Genomic DNA, 19,219 nt, shown 5'->3' with positions numbered 1-19,219 from the left:
GTACGCACCCACGCGCCTGTCACATTTGACAGACTTTGATTTTGCCACAGTGTTTTCTCTCTGTCTTTTATGTTGTTTCATTTCCCCACCCCCATCACCCATCTGTGCCTCTGTTGTATCTGTCATTCACCCCGGGAACAAAGACACATTACTGTTACTGCAACTTACTTGAAGGCATGCTTTCTGCTAAGATGGCTTCTCTTTTAGAGAGTCAGAGAAAAAGAAGCGTTGGACCTCATTAATTTAGAAAAATCATGCGAAAATCATGTTTTGACAATCTGGAACTAGAATTGAATTATTTGAACACTGATTGAGAATGCTATTTATGTTTTTTTTGTTAAAAATATCCTACATATATATTATGTATATATTTTTTGTATACATTTTAAAGATTATTTTTTATTGCAGTGCATTTTAATTATTTTATTTATTTGTATGTAGATTTATTTTAAATTTCTAAATCCTTAAATTTAAATCCTCGTGGTTCATAAAATACATATATTCTATAAGCTCTAGTTTTTTGTTTACCTAACATCTGCTTGACATTTAGCCCTCTGTACCCTATACACCAGGGGTCTCCAACTCCAGGCCTCGAGGGCTGGTGTCCTGCAGGTTTTAGATCTCACCCTGGGTCACAAAAGATTAGTTCATTACCAGGCCTCTGCAGAACTTCAAGACATGCTGAGGAGGTAATTTAGCCATTTGAATCAGCTGTGTTGGATCAAGAACACATCTAAAATCTGCAGGACACGGGCCCTCGAGGCCTGGAGTTGGAGAGCCCTGCTATACACCTATAGACAGCCAGCAAGTTTCTTTTACTGTCTGTGTTTAAAATAAGAAAAACACTTTTTACACACCATATTTATATAGAAATAACTCAGGGATAAAAAAAAAATAACAACAACAAAGATCCCAGATATGTGTCAAATAAATATTTAGTCTTTTTATCTGAGTCACTTCCAACTTTTCATCTGTAGTAAGTGTAGCTTGTCAGTCCACTGTTTACCTCAGCTCTCAAAATGGTGGGTGTCTGAAGTATTCGTTGTCTATTTACTCCAGAGGAAGATGTAGAAATTTGTGAAAGGGCTCCAATACGGGTCGATAAGTCAGTGAAGCTCACTTATGACTGATGGCAGTGATATTCAGGTGAGTTGTCAAAGATATCCTGAAGTTTTCTGTTGGCAGTGTAAGCACCGCTGTTTTGGCAGTGTTACCTAAACTTTCTCTGAAGGGCATCTAATATTGTCAGACTTACTGACTTAAGTCTGAATGTGAATGTAATCCAACTATTTATCACAGGCAAACTATAATTTTTAGGACCCCTAAGCCTAATCTTGGCTGGCAGTTACCTTGATAACTAACTGCAGGCTCGTGGTTAGCTGTATCGACTATCTCCAACAATGAGGAATAAATGAACATGATTATGCACATTTTCTTATGTTACAGCTCTCTTTCAATAGCTTTTTTTTAAAGATAAATTTAGGTATTTTGAATTTATATCAGATTTCCCCCCTTTTTTTCAAATTTCAGGAATCTGGAACATTCTAATAGGATTTTATTGGAGTATATTGTATCTTGCATAAATACAGCACTAAGCACTGAGATTTAAAGAGCACAGAACAGAGGCTAATTGGCAGACAGAAGATGGATAAAAATGATTGGGCCAGAGGGATGATGACATATTTGAGAACAGGAAACCTGCCGTGTTTATCTAGTGGGTCAGGCCCAGAGAGAGATGTTCAAGCCTAAGGAACACTTCTTTAAAGTACAGAGTAGACCCGTATTTGACATGGGTTGACTACGGGGATTATATTAAAACAAAAGAAAAGCGAGAGCGGTGATTTTTTTCTGAGCATTAGAAATTTTAACATTGAGGAAAAACCCCCAAATCTTTCTAACCTACACTGATTCGACAAGCCTCTGTGTGGTACAGAGCAGAAAACTTTGGTGGCCAACTAATTGCAAACCAGTCACCCTCCCAAAACATGTAGTTTCAATTTCAATTTCAATTTCAATTTCAATTTTATTTCTATACCACATTTAAAAGTCACAGGTACAACAAAGTGCTTCACAGACGAGCCATACTTGCAGGTTTACAGCAAAAGAAAACAATTAACAACAGAGAAATACAGTTATAGGATGGTAATATTGCAACAAGCACGAACCGGGAAGAAATTAAGCTAAGTAGTTTGAAAGGCGAGCTTAAACAAATGGGTTTTTAACCGTGATTTGAAAGATTGAATAGTTTCCGACGCACGGACATCAACCGGCAGGCTGTTCCAGAGTTTTGGTGCAGCAAAAGCAAAGGCACGATCCCCCTTCGTCTTTAGTCGAGACATTGGTTGCATTAGGAGCCCCTGATTAGAGGATCTGAGTGCCCTTGTAGAGATATATAAATTAAGAAGGTCAATCAAATAACTGGGTGCCAAGTTATTTAAGATTTTAAAAGTGCATAGAAGAATTTTAAAAACAATACGGTATTTGACAGGAAGCCAGTGGAGGTTAGCTAGAATAGGAGTGATATGATCCTGTCTACTAGTGCCGCTTAAAAGGCGTGCTGCGGCATTCTGGGCTACATCCATGTGGAACTGGAGTGAGGTTGATTGATTCACAGAAGACAGGCAAGAGATTTGACCAGAATGATGAGAACAAAATTGAGCTGGAAATTACAGGAAAGCAGAAATGATGAAAAGAAAAATCTGAGCCAATGCTGTTGTCAATTTTTACAAATGTTTGACAGAAAGAAAGCATTTAAGTCTCATTCACAACAAATTCAAAACATGGTAGTGTCAGGGGTAATTCATTATTAACTTTGACAAAATGAGAGAGAAAATATATATGTGTAAAAAAAGGAACCAGTAACCACCAGGAATGTGAAGAATACAAAACTTCGAATTCATTCACAGTCTACAGTCTTTATCTCTTTCTTACACCAGTAATGACTTCAGTATGAATCCAGGAAGAATGCCTCTTCAGATCATCAGCTCAATTAGTCCCAGAGGCACTGAAGGTAAGGATGTTTTCACAGTCAAAGTGTAAAAATTCTCTTTTCAAAACAATAGCTAACCTGAACACAGGGCTTAGAATGATTCATCACAGTTCTAAACTTTTTGGACATGAGCGCATAAACACAACGTTCTACAGCAACCCCCAAACACATTGCTTCCCGTGGAGTGGCGATTAGAGTGGAAATCAATTTGAGGTGCCCATGGCTAAATTGACATCATTAGGTTTACTGCAGGCTGAATAATGGATGGCTGTATCATTATATGGGAAAATAATGGGATGAGACAAAGCACAGGTAGACAGCTTGCTGCAGGTGAGAGCTATAAATAGATGCTGGCACACCCACACAAGCACCCATACATGCACAAGTCTGCGCATATCTACTGTGAAAAATACAAGTGGCAAAAGCACAGCACTAAATGACAATAACACAAGCGCAAAGTACAAACTGGAGTTAATGAAACTTAATTTACTATTACTAAATTCTTAGTACCTACAAAACCTCAATGATGCGTCACATTTGCACCTATCAAAATCATCATTCCTAAGATTTTGTGCAGGTTTGATTATATGGGTCATTATAACTTTCTCTTAACTGGATTAAAAGACCAATATGAAAACAGAGACACATATAACTGGAGAAGAAGACCAAACACAGTTTTTAGTTCACTGATTTATTCATATCTTATTTGCAGGAACGACATGCATATGATGCACAGAGTTCATTGCAGTTGGATCCTAACATTACCTTATTCTCATTTTCTTAAAAGTAATCAGCATGTATACATGATTGCAAGAAAAAATATTCCTACCATAGACATGATTGGCAGTCATTATTTTGTCTACGGTATCACACATTTTGGGATATTGAATGACAATAAAGTTCTGAAGTTATTTAGAGTAAATCAAACATTTGTTTTAAAGGCACAGTCTAACGGTAAAAAGGAAAACATTATTCGGTTTTATAGGTTGATGGGAGGCACTGAGGTTTCACATTTCATTTCATGTTCAAAAACAAAATGTATTCTTCACATCTTTGTTTAAATTAATGAACCCTTATTTTAAGATATCTTTTTTTTTTTTACAAGTGAACACAAATACTGCACTCAAGCCTTGGTCCTCCATGTTAACTGAAAAGTCTGTTGCACATTCACATTCAGATCAGTAATATCTACGGTCAGCTCCTGTAAAAGCAAGAGGAGACATCGGTTGTACTTCTTTAAATAAACATCATCCAGGACTTAAGAGTTGAATGTACAGCACTTGCCTTCTGTTCTGTTCTATAAATTGGATCTGATCTAAAGGCTAATAATTCAGTTTTTCTAATATATACACAGCACATCTTTCCAGTAAAGTTAAACAAGCTGACGCTGAGACGTGTTTTGTGCATGACAGTAAGAGCAGGCCTATACGTCTTCAGGATGAAACATCTCGTCCTGTGCCAGACAGAAATAGCTCTCCCACCTCACTGTATTTAACTGACACAGCACCAGCTGCTTACTATTTCTTTCAAGTTGTTACCCCATCAGACAATACTTAAGAAGATAAATGGATTGTCTCATGCTGAAAAACTACTTATTACCATGCACATACTGTGTCATCCTTATTGCGTTTCTCTTGTTCCTCGCTGCCCTTTTTCTCCCCCACCCCCACACATCCTTCATTCTTCACGTTTATCTCTTTCACCTCTATTTTTTCCCTCCATCTAGTTACAGTGATGCATTCTCCCTCTCTCCACCAGTACTGCCTGTCCTTCCCTTCTTTCTACAGATGAACCATCTTTCTGTCTTTTCAGTATTCGTAACCCATCCTTGCATCCCCAACACACACAAACACTGAGTCCTCTGTCATTCTGACTTTCTTCATCTGCAATTCTTGCCCTCTCGTCTGGCTTCTCCCTGTCCATCTTCTCAAGAACAGTATAAATGTACAGCTTTTTCATCTACCATTATTTATGGAGCTGCAGTAGCTATCATTTTCATGCTTCTGATAAGTGCACTGAGTACAGTACACAACCTTGACAGGAATATTTTATCATAAGCCAAATGAGGAGAGGGAATACATGCTATCCGCTTGGACTGTTAATTCCTTTTTTTCATTTCCCACCTCAAACCAATGTAGCACTGCAAAACAGCTTTAGATCTTTACACATGACCCAAACTCTTCTTTCTTATTTACAATTTGGGTATTTGGATTCTGAGAATTTTATTGCTATTATTTATACTTTTATTTTGAGTATCTTAAGGCTTTAGAAAATCTGTGTTTCATGTCATGTTTTGGTACACACCCTCCTTCTGCGGCTGAACTTTATTGACCATGAACCTCTGGCTTGCCTACAGAGCACCAACGCTCATTTTTGAACATCACAACATTCATTTCAACATTTAATTTATGTTAGGAGCTTTTGTGGTGATAGACCATTTCCTATATGCAGTTTAGGTTTTATACGGTCATCTGTAGTTTAATGAATAATACTTGATTAATTTTATTTTAATGTGGATATACACAATATTTAGACATTGGCATTAACCATAATTGAATTAAGTGTTCCAGAAATGTACTGACCTGTGATTCAAGGTTGTGCTGTGGGGTTAGTGGCTGAGGGCCTCCATTTAAAGTTATGGTAACCTCTGTGATCTCAGTTCCCACGCCCCAAATCCTCACCACACCCAGCTTCAAATAATCTGCAGCATCCAGGCCAGATGTTCCCACAGCATTGGTCAAAGTGTTCTAAAATTGAAAGTGATGAAGACAAAGAGGAGGCGTTAAGGGGAATCATATATATGTATATGTACAAAACACAATGTCATTTTGTTGTGTTATGGGAATATATGTATTGTTATAGGAATTGCATGACAGGACAGATAACAATAATCATGAACTTCATATTCACTTTGCTGGAAAAATGTTTAAGCTGAGTCATGAAATTTACCCAGTCATGCATTATTGTTTATTTTTTGCTTCATCTTTTCAGTGAGTGAGATTTACTATTTGAATCTCTTCCTTATATAGTTCTATTTTTAGTCCTATAGTTTTATATTCAACAGGTAATGTTGTTTACTCTGATTCCTTTTAGCTGTACTGAGGTCCAACACTCATACAGAGCTAAGAGAACACACATATACGAATACACACACATACACATCTACATTCAGATAGACATCCAAAGTGGCATACGAGCTGCTAATCTGCCAGGCTGCTTCTGCTCAACTTATCCTCATCTTCTCACATCTGCCTGTTCGCACATACATACATCCCCACAGTCACTTACATACGCATGCGTGCACACACAAAATACGTGCACACACACAAACACACATACTTCCTCTCTCTCCCTCTTTGGCTGTCAGGCAGTGCCTGTTTTATCGCTGTGTGAAATTGCTTTGAATTGAGCCTGATTGTAGGCAGAGGACAGCCACAGATGTTTGGCCACGGTAGCTTTAAGTGTATGTTGTAGGGTTTTGCATATATGTGTGTGTTTGGGTTTAGATGTGTGTATTAATGTGTGCCTTTGGGTCTTTGCCTGGCAAAGAGGCAAATGTGGCTGGGTTATTCCCACTGGTCCTAGCTATTCGGGAGTTTTTAACATGTCCGACCTGAACTACTATCAAGTTGTTACCAAACAAACTTTGCCATAACACATAGGCCACCTTTCTTTCTTTTTTTCAACTAACTGAAATACCTTTTGCAGAAGGATATGATCCTTACATAGTAGCAATATTTTAAAATTTACCCCAAAAGACACCAATGAGGCAACTCTGTTGCTGGTGCCAAATTTGAATTCAATTTTGTAAAACTTCATTAGAACCACAAGTGAATCCTTTACTATCTTGTTCCTTATAGATAACACATCCTTTAGGGTTATGTTTTGATTTAAGAATGTCTTCATGTCAGTGGACAAAACTCATTCATCCACTTCACTCAATAAGCTTGATAGTTGTTTATGCATGGTGGCATGGTGTTGCCAGGGTTGGCACTGTTGTCTCAGACCAAAATTCAAGGAATAAGTCCTTACACACTCTTCCTGCACCTGCATGACTTTACTCTGTTATCCTTCATGATCCTGGTTGATCCTGGACTTTAGGTAGACAAAGTATTTAAAGTGTATAAACTAAAGGACTGTATGTGACCTTTCTGGAGTATTGCATGTTCCTTTCTGATTTCCCCAAAACAGCAAGAGGAAATCAAACAGAAAGCATATAGCTGTTCATGTTCATCAGCATATAGACTTTAAAACAGAAAGTCTCAAGAAACATGAGAGCTAATAGAGAGTCAGAAAACCTGTTTAAAATGCACTTCAAAACTGGATTGAGTGGTGAGTCACAAGGTTTGCATTTCAACATAATTCTGATTTGTGAGCCTGGAGACAGTGTACTTACTGGTTAGAGGTTTTATACAAGGTAGATAATAGGTTTGTCCTAATACCTTTGGGAACTATTTGTCTGATTATTTGGGATTTTTTTGTTTGTTTCTGTTAGTTTGTTTGTTTCTTTCTACATAAATCCCTAAAAAATGTTTTGTTCTACATTAGAGGTTGCCTTAAAAAGGCAGGGTTATTAAATCATTTGTAATGCCAGAAACACACCGAAATCTGCATTAACATATCCACTCAACTTCAGGCTCTTCTGTCTAAGCATGTCAATTTTAGGCCACAGAATTCTAATGAGGGTTCATGCACAACAAAAGCTTTGCACCTGATCAAAATTATGTTGACCACGGCCACACACACCACCACAGCCTTTTTAAATGCTAAGGTATCAGCTGATCTGCTTGTCTTGCTGCATTAATAGTAATAATGATGATAATGGGGGGGGGAAGAAGTATGGCTTGTATTTGGCCATTGAACTCACCGACGTCACTGAAAATGTGACATGAAGATATTTTTTGTTCTCCACTGTGTCTGAGGAGAGAAACAGGAGTGAATTACATTCAGAGCAGAGGCATGGAGGGTATGCAAAGGAGTATGTGACTATGCAATGAGCGACGCAGTGACAAATAAGGGATGCATAAAAATTTGTGTTGAAAATTTGTGTTGATCAAGGTTTAAGTTCATATTAATATTACCTAAAGAGCAAGTAAATAATCACCTTAGAAAACCCAATTAAGTAAAATAAACAGTTGGCTATGCCACTTAAATATACATAGGTGGTATTAATGCTTGAAAGTAAAACCAGTTGAATGCACGAGAGAACACCAGTGAATGACAGAGTAGCACAATGAGTGCTGCAGCTGGACCGACCTGACAGACAGCGGAGAGAACAGCAAAACCTCTGAGGTAAAACTTAAAAATGCGGAAGCCGAAACAAGCAGAAAAGTAGATAGTACAGGTAAGAAAGCGATACACTGAGAGGCAAAGCAAGCAAGCAAGACATAGGAAGGCTACATGGCAGACAGACAGGGAGACGCAGAAGAGAGAAGCAAGGGACCAGATAAAAGAGGAGTGATGGAGAGCATATCTCTAGGCTGTGACACAGGGAATTACTGTAATGGTTTCTGTCACTCCCCTTCTATGCATTCCTCACTTGCTTACTATCTGCCTTTCTCTCCTTTGTCCCAACACAAACAGACCGTGCACAGACGAGTGCATCTTCTCACAGAAGCACTTCTGAGACTGATTCTGTTCGTGTATGTGTAAATATGCATGTCTGAGAATAAGCGAGGAAGTAGAGATAGACGTGTTGTAGCTCACTGTGTCTTTCTGATAAAATCCATACTGAATTTCATATTCAGTGAAAGTAGCAGAATTACTTTCACTGAATAACTAACTGCGCAGGAGCTTAACACACACTGGGATGAAAAGCCATTAGTGGATTCTGATTTTCTAATTTTCCAAAATGTTCTGTATCTTTCATTAATCAGTGCACATCTTGTAATTTAAACAGCAAGCCTGTTATTCTTATCATACAACGTCAACAAGCTTGATCTTTTTTGTTTGCACACCAACTTAGCAGCTTTCGTCCACTAAAAAGCATCAAGTTCTGGCCATTGATCCACTTCTGTCTTTTGTGGTAATGATATCAGTCTTTGAAATAGGTGATTTAAACCCATAAATAATAAACTGAAAATGTAAATTTCAAGATAAGAATGAAAAAAGGATTTTCCTGTTTGAAAACGTATCTGGTTACGGGGTTGTAAGTAAGATTAAAAACTGTGATACAAATACCTAAAATGTTCTACTGCTCTTCCTGTACCATGATATTCATGTGAATGTCATGGTCTGGAGTCAGGTTTTGTTTATTCTATGTTCTGGGATTTTGTGGGCTTTTTTGTGGTTTAGTCGTTTGTATTTCGTGTTCCTTAGTTATTCTTTCGCACCTCTGTGATTTTTAGTCTCTGTGCCTGCCTTGTGTTCCTGGTGTTGTGTTTTGTTTCCTGGTTCAATGTTCATGTCATTTCCTGTTTTATTTTGACGGTCCCATGTCCTATGTCAGTGTATCTACCTTTGTACCCTGTTGTCTCCTTATGTCTTATTAGTCCTAGCTGTATTTCCCTCCTGTTTCTCATCCCTGCATTCGTCCTTTGTATATTTAAGCCCTGTGTTTTCCTTTGTCGTATCATACCCCCTCATGTGTTGTAAGTCTCCCTGTGTTTCTGGTTTTGGTTTTTCCGTGCTTCTAGTGTCCCAGTATTTTGTTCATAGTTTTATGTTCTAGATTTTTAATTTGTTTTCTGTAAGTTATACTAAATAAAGTTTAGCAGCTTTATTTGCTAGAAAAAGCTGCTAATAAAGTTTCTTTTTCCGTGCACGAGTTTCTGCATTTGGGTCCACTTCAGGCCTGGCACAGCCTCACTAGACAGTGAAGCTATCAATGCCTAGAAAAAAACTGTCTGGTGATTGCATTTCTTATGCTAACTCTTATTTATGGCTATTATTAATGGCAACTCCACAAAAAACAAAAGGAAACAAGAGAGAGAAAAAAAATTTAGTTCTAGTGAGTCATTTTACTATTCAGGAATAATGACTCCATGAACACATACAGTATTTGCTGTTTTGGTGGCTGTACGTGTTCAAAAGTAACCTTTTGCTTACCTATTCCTTCACCATCGTCCCAGAAGAATGATCCCTTGGCAGTTCCAGCGTCACTCAGGGCAACGATCAGTCCTAAAGGATTCTTCCGACTAAAACAAAAGGGGCAGAAAGGGTTGTAATAGATTTGTTGTAATAGAGGACAATGTCTATTTATACCTGCTGCTGAGAACAAATATATTCCTGCTGAGGGGATCCATCTGACCTCTTTCCTGCTGGAACAGTCATCGCCCTCTGACTGTCTCTCTCTCTTTCATTCTCATTCAAACACACAAGTGATATATGCTCCGTTCTGCATTTTTGCACAGGCACTAAGCCCCACACACACACACACACGCGTGCACACACAAGTCATACAACACACAGGATGCTGACCTGTAGCTGCAAACTCTCAAGATGTATCAGTCATAATGTATGCTCACTTACCTGTAATATGTAGTGTTCTCTGGTTTCTGCCAGGGTAAGATATATCCTCCTCTGACGTGAAGGTTAATATGATTCAAGGGTGTTGGCATGTCAACCATTGTGCCATGCACTCCAACAGCTTTGGCCTGATGAAAGAAATAATTACATACTATTAAAGTACTAGAAATACTACAGGTTATTATCTTTGATTAATTTAATTCAACAGGTCCTTTGCATCGGTAGGGTAGAGACTAAAAGCACAGACTAGTATATGTGGAAATGTGTTAGTATGTGTGCATAGTGACAAGGGGTTGTAATGCTGTTTAACAGATGGGACTCCCTTAGCCCCACAGAGTAGGTTTTTGTTATTAAGGTGCTCCCTGTAGTGGCTAAGCTGTAGCTCCGTGATGGTGTTGTCATACTGTATTTACTGTCAGGTGAATGTTTGTTGTAGTTTTTATTTTAGCCTGTTAAAATTGTTAAGTCAGTAAAACAGAGGCACCTTTTAGTTCTCAGCATTCTGCAAGAACTTTGACATTAAATACTTTACTGTTGTTACGAACAAGTACTTACAGTGTGAAAGTCATACCAGCGGTCTTTAGGAATATATCCTCTTACAGTTGTGACTCCCTGTCAAAAAAATCAGTTAAAGAAAATCAGAGCCAACCTTAAAGCTATAAAAAAATAAAAACAATACAAAACATGTGCACATGTTGCACCATACTGGGTCCAGTGCAGGGCTGATGAGCAGGGCAGGTCCCCACAGGAACTGTCTGTAGATTTCCCATGTAGTTTTATCATCCACAAACCTACAACATACAACCACAGAGGCCATTAAACATGACTGAAAGAAATGTTACCACTGCTCTCTTATGCATCCTCAACCCAGATGACTATTCAAGTACTCATTCAGAATTCAACGGTTTGCAGATGCAAGCCAATTAACCCTGCAGACTCACCGTGCCAGCTCCTTAAATACCATCTGTGACTTTATAAGAGTCTCTTAAAATGAATAAATATGTCTTCTTCTTCAAACAATTTCACACATTCACATTTGGGAGCTACCAAGTGCAGCCACAGTCATCTATGCTTGGCCTCTACACTACACAGTCACATTGCCTTGTGCAGAGGGTTTTTTAAAGGCAGCTGTTGTGGCAAGGAATACAACTCTAATTTTCTTACCAGTTCAAGTTATTCTCAAGAGCCCATTTCTCAAAGCAACCTTACCTCACTACAAAATTCATGGACACTCAGTTAAAGTCAGTTTTATCTCGCCTTTTAACGTAGCATTTGTAGCCAATTGTGAAAGCCTTCTTTTAGAAACATGATATAACTTGTGTTATCAGTCATTAAAAGATACTGGGGTTGAAAACATGTTGTACACTAAAGAGAAAGTTTCCTTTTTTTAAATTCAGAAACTTCTTCATGTTACGTTGCACACTGCTCTCTAATGAGAAGCAGTGTAGTATAAAATCAGGTCATCTTGCCAGTGATCAGGATGAAAGATCCATGCTGGTAATAGCTCAATTATTTGATAAAGTGACTAAATGTAATGCTAAATCGCCCCAAAAATTATCATCAAAGATAAGAGCCTTGTGTTTTGTCGGTTTACACTTACTCGTGTAAAAGTGGTCTGATCACTGTGCTTCCTTTCGTATGTGCCTCAAACATCAGAGTGTACAGATAGGGCAGGAGGGTGTAACGGATGTTCAGAACATCCCGGGTTGCAGTGGCGAATGCCGCATCCCAAGAAACAGGATCTTGCCTCTAAAAGAAAAACAAACAAACCATTAAACATGATATTAACAAAATTTGTATTTTTTTAAAAAAACTGTTGGACAGTGGTAACTAAATACAGAACCTAACAGCACATGAATGAATACACCAATCACCATTTACCAAATTTTCAAGGGATTTTTTTCCCTTTTTTAATAAACTTTTAGGATCAAGTTGGATCTGATCTGATTTTTTTTTTCATTTTCTTAAATGTAACTGTCTGTGTCTATGTTTGTCTACGGCAAACAGACAAATATATTGTTTTTGTGCTTAGCAAGTCGATATGCGTCGCCTTTTGAAAGAAATTAAAAACACAAATGCAGTGTTGAATTAGCCTATTGATCTAGTACAGCAATGAGTTGTTAACCACTGGCAAACATTGACAAAGAGACACAGCACCCCATCAATCACTGGCTACAGTGTTTCACAGTTGTGTGGATTTTTGCTGTCTGGATTATCTAGAAGCTTATATGGCTGTGTGTCTGGGTCATGCACTGGAAGACTCAAAAAGATAAAGAAACTTAGTTTGGTTGGTGATTCTTATGCTGTTTTCCTGCTCTCTGTTACAGTGTGCTGTGTATGTATGTGTATACATTATATTACTCTAAGTACTTTAGAAGCTTATCAGCATGTGTTAATCTGTCTAAACATCATCCCAATATATTCAGGTTAACAGTTACCAAATAGCAGTCCTAGATATTTAAACCCTAGTTTGGGTTTAAATACCTGGGACTCTCCACCTTTTGGTTGTAGAACTGGAGAAGGCTCTAGGATGCAAGGTGAAACAATTTCAAAAACATGGTTCAGTCATCTTTTTCTAAAGCTCTTACACTTGTACCTAAAGCCACCCAAGCTCTCTGATAATGAATTTAGGGGATGCCAATATTGAAACACAATTTGTAAAAAAAAAAAAAAAAAAGGCCAAACAATTTTAAACAAAAGCACATAAGAATTACAATAACCAACATAAAATATCCCCAAACTTGTTTCATACAATCTAAAACACCACACATATATTGCATGGCCTGACAGTTATACCACTTTCTGCAAAACCTTCATGGTAGAATTTTCATTCATAGAAAGCGAGAGATGGGATTGATGGAGATGTGCAAGAAAAGTGGGGTCCATATGCTATGAATTCATATAATTTATAGTGGCAAAATGCAAAAGGAAAAAGGCAAGACATTCGCTCCTTCAAAGAAAATAAAGATGCCATCTGTTTGGCTGCATTACCCATTCTTATATCCTCCTCAGTATATGGTCATTCTTTTCATTTTATCTGTCTCGAATCTACCCCCTCACCTTATCTAATTAACATCTGAGTTTCTGTTTTGCATAGCTCATATCAGAAAAAGAAAATATATTTAGATGAAGAGTAATATGTCCCTTTGGGTGAATAACAATATACATGACTCCAATATAACTGCCCTGCTGAAGCAAGGCTTGGTCGAGAAGGTCTCTTGTTTAATTAATTTTGTTCTGATATCACTGTGGACACGGCAGTATATTGCTAGTGCGGTGAAAATTATCTAGAGGTCAACACTGAAAGTTGTCTGAGGGCAAAGAGACACTAGGCGTGACGGAGCTCTGGGAATGACTCTGCAAAAACTCTCCTCTCTCTTTCTGTCTCCCCTGTTTCTGACCTTGGATACCCTGCAGTCTGGTTTGTGCTGTTACATACTTCGTTGTCAAATGGCTTGTTAAGCAGACTAGATGTTGCAGTCACTAACTGCCTGATGATTGCATAGCTTTTATCTGGCTGTGCTAGATAAAAGCCACATTTTACTCTCATTCAATACATTCCTTTTCAGATTTGTGCTTCAAAAGTGGTAAATAGTTTCTTTTCTTTTTTTTATCTTTTCCCACCTCTCACATCATTATTACTAGCCTGTGTCAAGGCCATTTAACTTACTCAATTGTCATCTTGTGTACATCGCCACTGATTTATCCGTAGTTTGTCTTGCTTTCTCTCAAAGCATATGACTTCCTCAGCTCTTCCTTCTCTTTTTTTTTTTGCTTGTCAGTATTTTCCCTGACAGGTCTTCTGTTTTTTTGTGTGTTTTTTTTCTCCAGGTTGCTATAAATACACAGTGTGCATGCTCATCAGTTCTCTCCTAATACCTCTGACTTTTTCTCTCTCTGACTTTACAGCTTTCTCTGAAATTGTCATTTTGAGCTACCCTCTCCTGCCGTGTGAGTACTTTTTTTTTCTGCCAGTTTTACCCATGTTTAAACATCCATTTGCAACCCATTATTAAACGATTGGTATCATGGCGTGCATGTGTGTGTGGAGGTTAGGTGGTGTGCAGTGGTGCCCAGATCACCTTGAGAATTCAATTATATCCCCACTCCATGTTGTTAAAAAGCACAGGCACTGACCCACACACACAAACACACGCCCACATATACATACACAACTGTGTCCTGTCTAGTATTGCAGACTGTAGTGCAGAGAAATTTCGCCTGGTGGGATCGATCTCCGGACGGGCGTTATTGGATTTCTCAGATGTGTTCCAACGCTTTTAAAGGTCAGCGCTTGAATGAATGCCACCAACACAACACCGCCGAACAGGTCTATCCTTCTGTGTGTTTGTGTGGGTGTGCACTTATGTCAAACAGAGATTAAGAAAGAGATGGCAAAGGAAATAGGAAGTAACTTAGTTTGCACAAAAGCTGGTATGTGTTCGTAATATATCAGTAGAATTTGACCCCATATTTTCAGAACACAAACACATGCTGGCTATAGGATAATTCAGATGTAGTGAGCACCTTGATTTGTGTCATTTAAGGCCAGAAGAAGCAGCTCATATACCCTTCATCCAACATTCGGAGCTGAATGTTGTGAAGTTTAATCTTAGGCAAATGCAAGTTACAAGGTTTCATGAATATAAAAACATGACTACTTTTGGATATACAATGTCATAGTTTTCGTGGAATTGCTGATATTTTTTCCCGCAGATGATTGATATTTAATTTTTACAAATGCAATTTAAAAGTTGAACAAAAATGTATTAATGTATATTTAAATCATTACAACAACATTATATTTTACATATACACTGCACTGGTGACATTTAATCTTGTTTTTGCTCTTATATACTCATGTAAGTAGGCGATGCTGTATCTTCTGAAGTGTGATTAAGGACATTTTATGTGCTTTTATTCAGTGGTTTAAAAAAAAATGTTCCTGGACTCCTGGGCATAACTTCACTTTATGAAACGAAAAGTATGATTAAAAAAACAAAACAAAGACCGTGAGGAAGAAAGTACGGAAGAGGATTAGGGCGCCTTCCGAAAAAAAACAGTGGGTACGTCTTTCTTTTTCTTCTTTTCCAGAATTCTGAGAAAAAAAGTCCAAATTCAGAGATTAAAGTCAGAATTCTGACTTTTTTTTCTCAGAATTCTGGAAAAGAAGGAAAAAAAACATACACACTTTTTTTTTCTGTGACCCTAATCCTCTTCCGTAAGAAAGACACCAAGTCCATATATAAACATTTTTTATATATTCTCTTGAGTCTACAAAAGTTTATTTTTAATTCACTCACCGGGTTACCCTTGCCATTGTGGTTGCGTGAGTATGGATAGAAGGCACCCAGGTGTGACCAACGAAGACACATCTCATATTCAGCTGGATTAAAGAACCCGCATATGTCTGCCCCGGTCTGAAAGAGACAAAGAGTCTGAGTTTATCAATGTGTGTGTGAGGAGATGGAGATAGACAGAAAGAAGAAACATGTGTATCAAAGAGCAGGTGTATCTACAAAGAACTTCTGATCTACAGGAACTGGGGTCATGGTATTTTAGTTTATTTATTTTGCAATCATCGTGTTTCTGAGATGTCTTTCCATCGTATAACCTTGCAGCTGGGCTGGACACATGCAAATGAGTCTTCAATTAAGAATCAATAAGGTGTCAGTTTATAACTATTATTGGACGGACAGAAGGGAGAAAAGACAGAAAGACAATATGCGAGGGGAGAGGAGGTGCAAAGAGAAAGAAGCAAACAAGTAAAGACAGAGAGAGCCAGGACAACAATATAAAATGTACGATTCATTCAGGACTGCTAATTTAATAACATGTCCTGACGGAGTAATACATGGGAATTTTAGTGAGGTGGGGCTTCTAGTCGCATGCTTCGCGTTGTATTTCACAATGTCCTCTGATCAAATGGGTCAAGCAAACAAAATAACATAATTCAAGCTACTGTAATCTATTTAGCGAGGGCAAGATCGCTCAATAAGATTACATCTTGTCAAAACCCGGACAGATGATGATACTTACGTAAGAGATGCCAAACAGACTGAACTCCATCATACCTGTAGAAGAAAGGAATATGGAAAGTTGTGGATTTGTATTTTTTCTTTTGTTTTTTGTCACTTTTTTCTCTAAGTAAAAAAGACCCAAATAATTATTGTTGAATACCATTAATTATGAATAACAAGTTTTATCTTAAAGAAAACAATTAAAATATATATCTGTATGTACCTATAATGGATTTGTAAAGCTGATCCCAACCAGAATTGTTGTCTCCAAGCCAATGTCCAACCCATTTTCCACTAGAGGGGTAGGTGGACCTGGTGACCACTATGCCTCTTTTACCTGTCACACCCAGAAGGGCACTGTGGAAAGAAGAAGGACACAGAAATTTGGAAATAAATGGATATGGAAATAAACAACTCAATATCACAAAACGTGTCATAGAAACACCAATTCTGCATGTCGATTTCACACTTTGCCTCTGCAGAAGCTACATTACCAGCAGCGGGTGATAATATATTTAAAGACAAAAAGTCGCTCATGTACCAAACACATAGAAAGTATATTCCAGGGTTCTTAATCGCTGGAAATGATTAAGCTGGGTGGCTAATATGTATTTATATGTAAATTAGTAGTGTCTTTTTAAATACTTTTCTAGCTTTAAGATATCAGTGTTTTACCTTCCATGTCTGGGTTTCTGATTTAGATTCATCATCAACATCAGTATTTCTTTGGGATGATTTACATTTCTCGGGTGAAATGGCCTGGATGTTGTGATTATTATGTCATAAAACCTGAGCAGCTCTCATATTTGTTGAGTTACATGGATAGCTTATGCTTTCATGTTAAAATAAAATGAAAAGAACTGTGTTTTTGTAGGCGAAAAATGCACTTGTTATATATAAAACAATACCGTATAGCAGCTACTGAAGCTGGCAGGAAAGAAAACAGCAATACACAAAAGCACATATATAAAATACACATAAAACCACACACACAAACAGGCACATACGGCACACATACAAATGCATATATACTTACTCATAGGTAGGCTTGGTGTGCGACCATCCGTACAGGTTATGGACATCATAGTGTCTGACTCTCGTTCCATCACTGAGTATCTGTTCACTGTTCATGCACAGAGTCTTGTGGTTTAAGCCAAGATGTTTGGACTCCAAGGCTGCAAAATGCAGCACCAACACACACACACACACACACACCAACACACACCACCCCACAACACACACACACACACACACACACACACACACACACACACACAGAGCTTATGTTGATATTGTTAAATAACCTAATTATTTCTCATGGTAAACAAATACAGTAGTCTGTCTTACGTGGCATATATGGCGGATTTTCCAGAACTGGATCACCAAGACACTTTCCTCCAACTGTGCCATGGACAAAACTTGCAGGCTCATTCATGTCCTTCAAAAAAACATAAAGTATAGATGATGGAACTGAAAAGAAAATCAGGTAGAATCAGTGGTAAACAGAAACAAGGTGCCTTTATTGGATTTTCTATTTCAGGACACTCACGATCCAAATACCATCAAACTTCATGGTATTCTCATAGAAATCTTTAATTTCTGTGTGCCACCAATCTGCCGTTTGGTTCCGGAAAAAGTCTGGAAATGCGGTGTATGACCTATAGAGCTGGAGATTAGAAGAAAATGAAATTATGAAAACTGAAAAAGCCCAGTAATGATTAATGTCTCTCTCTCTGTCTCTCTACACATACACACAAATATATATACACACATATATATGGAATACGGAAAATATTGTACCTCTACTTGAGTATCCCAGTCCAGACTTTCATCTACAGTGACATTGGGATAATCAGGCCACACCTGTAACAGTTATAATATAAATATAATAAAAATAATGATAGCACAAATGATTGCTACACAACATGCACAATCTCTCTTTTTCAACACAGCAAATCCTGAAGTATATATTGTTTAACTTTTTGTGAACATTCATTCCTTCTTACCTTCCCCCACACAATGTCATCACTGATGGTTTGGGGCCATTTGATGAAAACATCTGCTGCTATCCCTCTCTCAAAAGCTGGATAGGGCTGGGTCTCATTACCTGAGATGGCGGGATCCTGGAATTGGAAATGCACAAGTCTTGTGTATTCAGTACATGAGAGAATGCAGATTTTCAGTAAGATGTATCCTTTATAAAATGGAAATTACACTACATTTGACATTAGAGTCAATCAATTTTTTTTTACTGTATTTACATCTGCCTTGTGTTTGCTAATGATTAAGCTTTACTTCAATGCAAAGATCTCAATATCTTATTACCAGAATGAAGATGAACCTCATGCCCTCGTCTCTCATGCTATCAACCAGGGCAGGCAGTCCTTGAAAGTCTTTGTCCAGGACAAAGTTAAGCTGACGCTCCATGTAGTCAATGTCTGCATACTGCACATCCTGCAAAAGATGCCAATTGAAGCTTAAAAGAAAATTTAAACTAACATTTTGTTGCATGTTCATTTTTGTGTACAGAGTTAGTAGATACAATTACCTTTAAATTAAAGCTGTTTTTAAAAACACATTTCTTACTAAACCTCTAAACAGCTAAAACACTTTGGAAACAAATGATAATAATAATAATTAAGATAAGATAAGATAATCCCTCGGGTGGGTTCCTCTGGGAAATTCGGTTTCCAAAAGCACAGCACCGACAGAAGTTACAGAGTTACAGAATATTATATATATA

The 19,219-nt window shown here is 37.8% G+C and overlaps 1 protein-coding gene across 2 annotated transcripts in view; it reads right to left on the bottom strand.

Moving 5' to 3' along the window:
• Positions 1 to 3,664: 3,664 nt before the first annotated feature.
• Positions 3,665 to 19,219, bottom strand: part of LOC102311972 (sucrase-isomaltase, intestinal) — a 64,890-nt gene continuing 49,335 nt past the window's right edge. The window contains exons 32-48 of one of the 2 annotated variants that reach the window (XM_042214513.1): positions 18,802 to 18,930; positions 18,483 to 18,599; positions 18,277 to 18,339; positions 18,026 to 18,142; positions 17,824 to 17,914; positions 17,513 to 17,651; positions 16,700 to 16,833; positions 16,496 to 16,530; positions 15,760 to 15,876; positions 12,057 to 12,205; positions 11,163 to 11,247; positions 11,012 to 11,068; positions 10,460 to 10,584; positions 10,037 to 10,125; positions 7,857 to 7,906; positions 5,572 to 5,736; positions 3,665 to 4,190 (exon numbers count right to left, since the gene is read on the bottom strand). In XM_042214513.1, the coding sequence (XP_042070447.1) occupies positions 4,113 to 4,190; positions 5,572 to 5,736; positions 7,857 to 7,906; positions 10,037 to 10,125; positions 10,460 to 10,584; positions 11,012 to 11,068; positions 11,163 to 11,247; positions 12,057 to 12,205; positions 15,760 to 15,876; positions 16,496 to 16,530; positions 16,700 to 16,833; positions 17,513 to 17,651; positions 17,824 to 17,914; positions 18,026 to 18,142; positions 18,277 to 18,339; positions 18,483 to 18,599; positions 18,802 to 18,930 (1,740 nt within the window). In that variant the 3' untranslated portion in view covers positions 3,665 to 4,112. The remainder of the gene's footprint in view (positions 4,191 to 5,571; positions 5,737 to 7,856; positions 7,907 to 10,036; positions 10,126 to 10,459; positions 10,585 to 11,011; positions 11,069 to 11,162; positions 11,248 to 12,056; positions 12,206 to 15,759; positions 15,877 to 16,495; positions 16,531 to 16,699; positions 16,834 to 17,512; positions 17,652 to 17,823; positions 17,915 to 18,025; positions 18,143 to 18,276; positions 18,340 to 18,482; positions 18,600 to 18,801; positions 18,931 to 19,219) is intronic. The other variant, XR_006053041.1, reaches the window with a different exon arrangement.

Source organism: Haplochromis burtoni, unplaced genomic scaffold (genome assembly GCF_018398535.1).
Source record: "Haplochromis burtoni strain Fernald_Lab_line unplaced genomic scaffold, NCSU_Asbu1 Contig_578, whole genome shotgun sequence".
Taxonomy (NCBI): domain Eukaryota; kingdom Metazoa; phylum Chordata; class Actinopteri; order Cichliformes; family Cichlidae; genus Haplochromis; species Haplochromis burtoni.
This window is presented reverse-complemented; position numbering and strand designations above follow the sequence as displayed.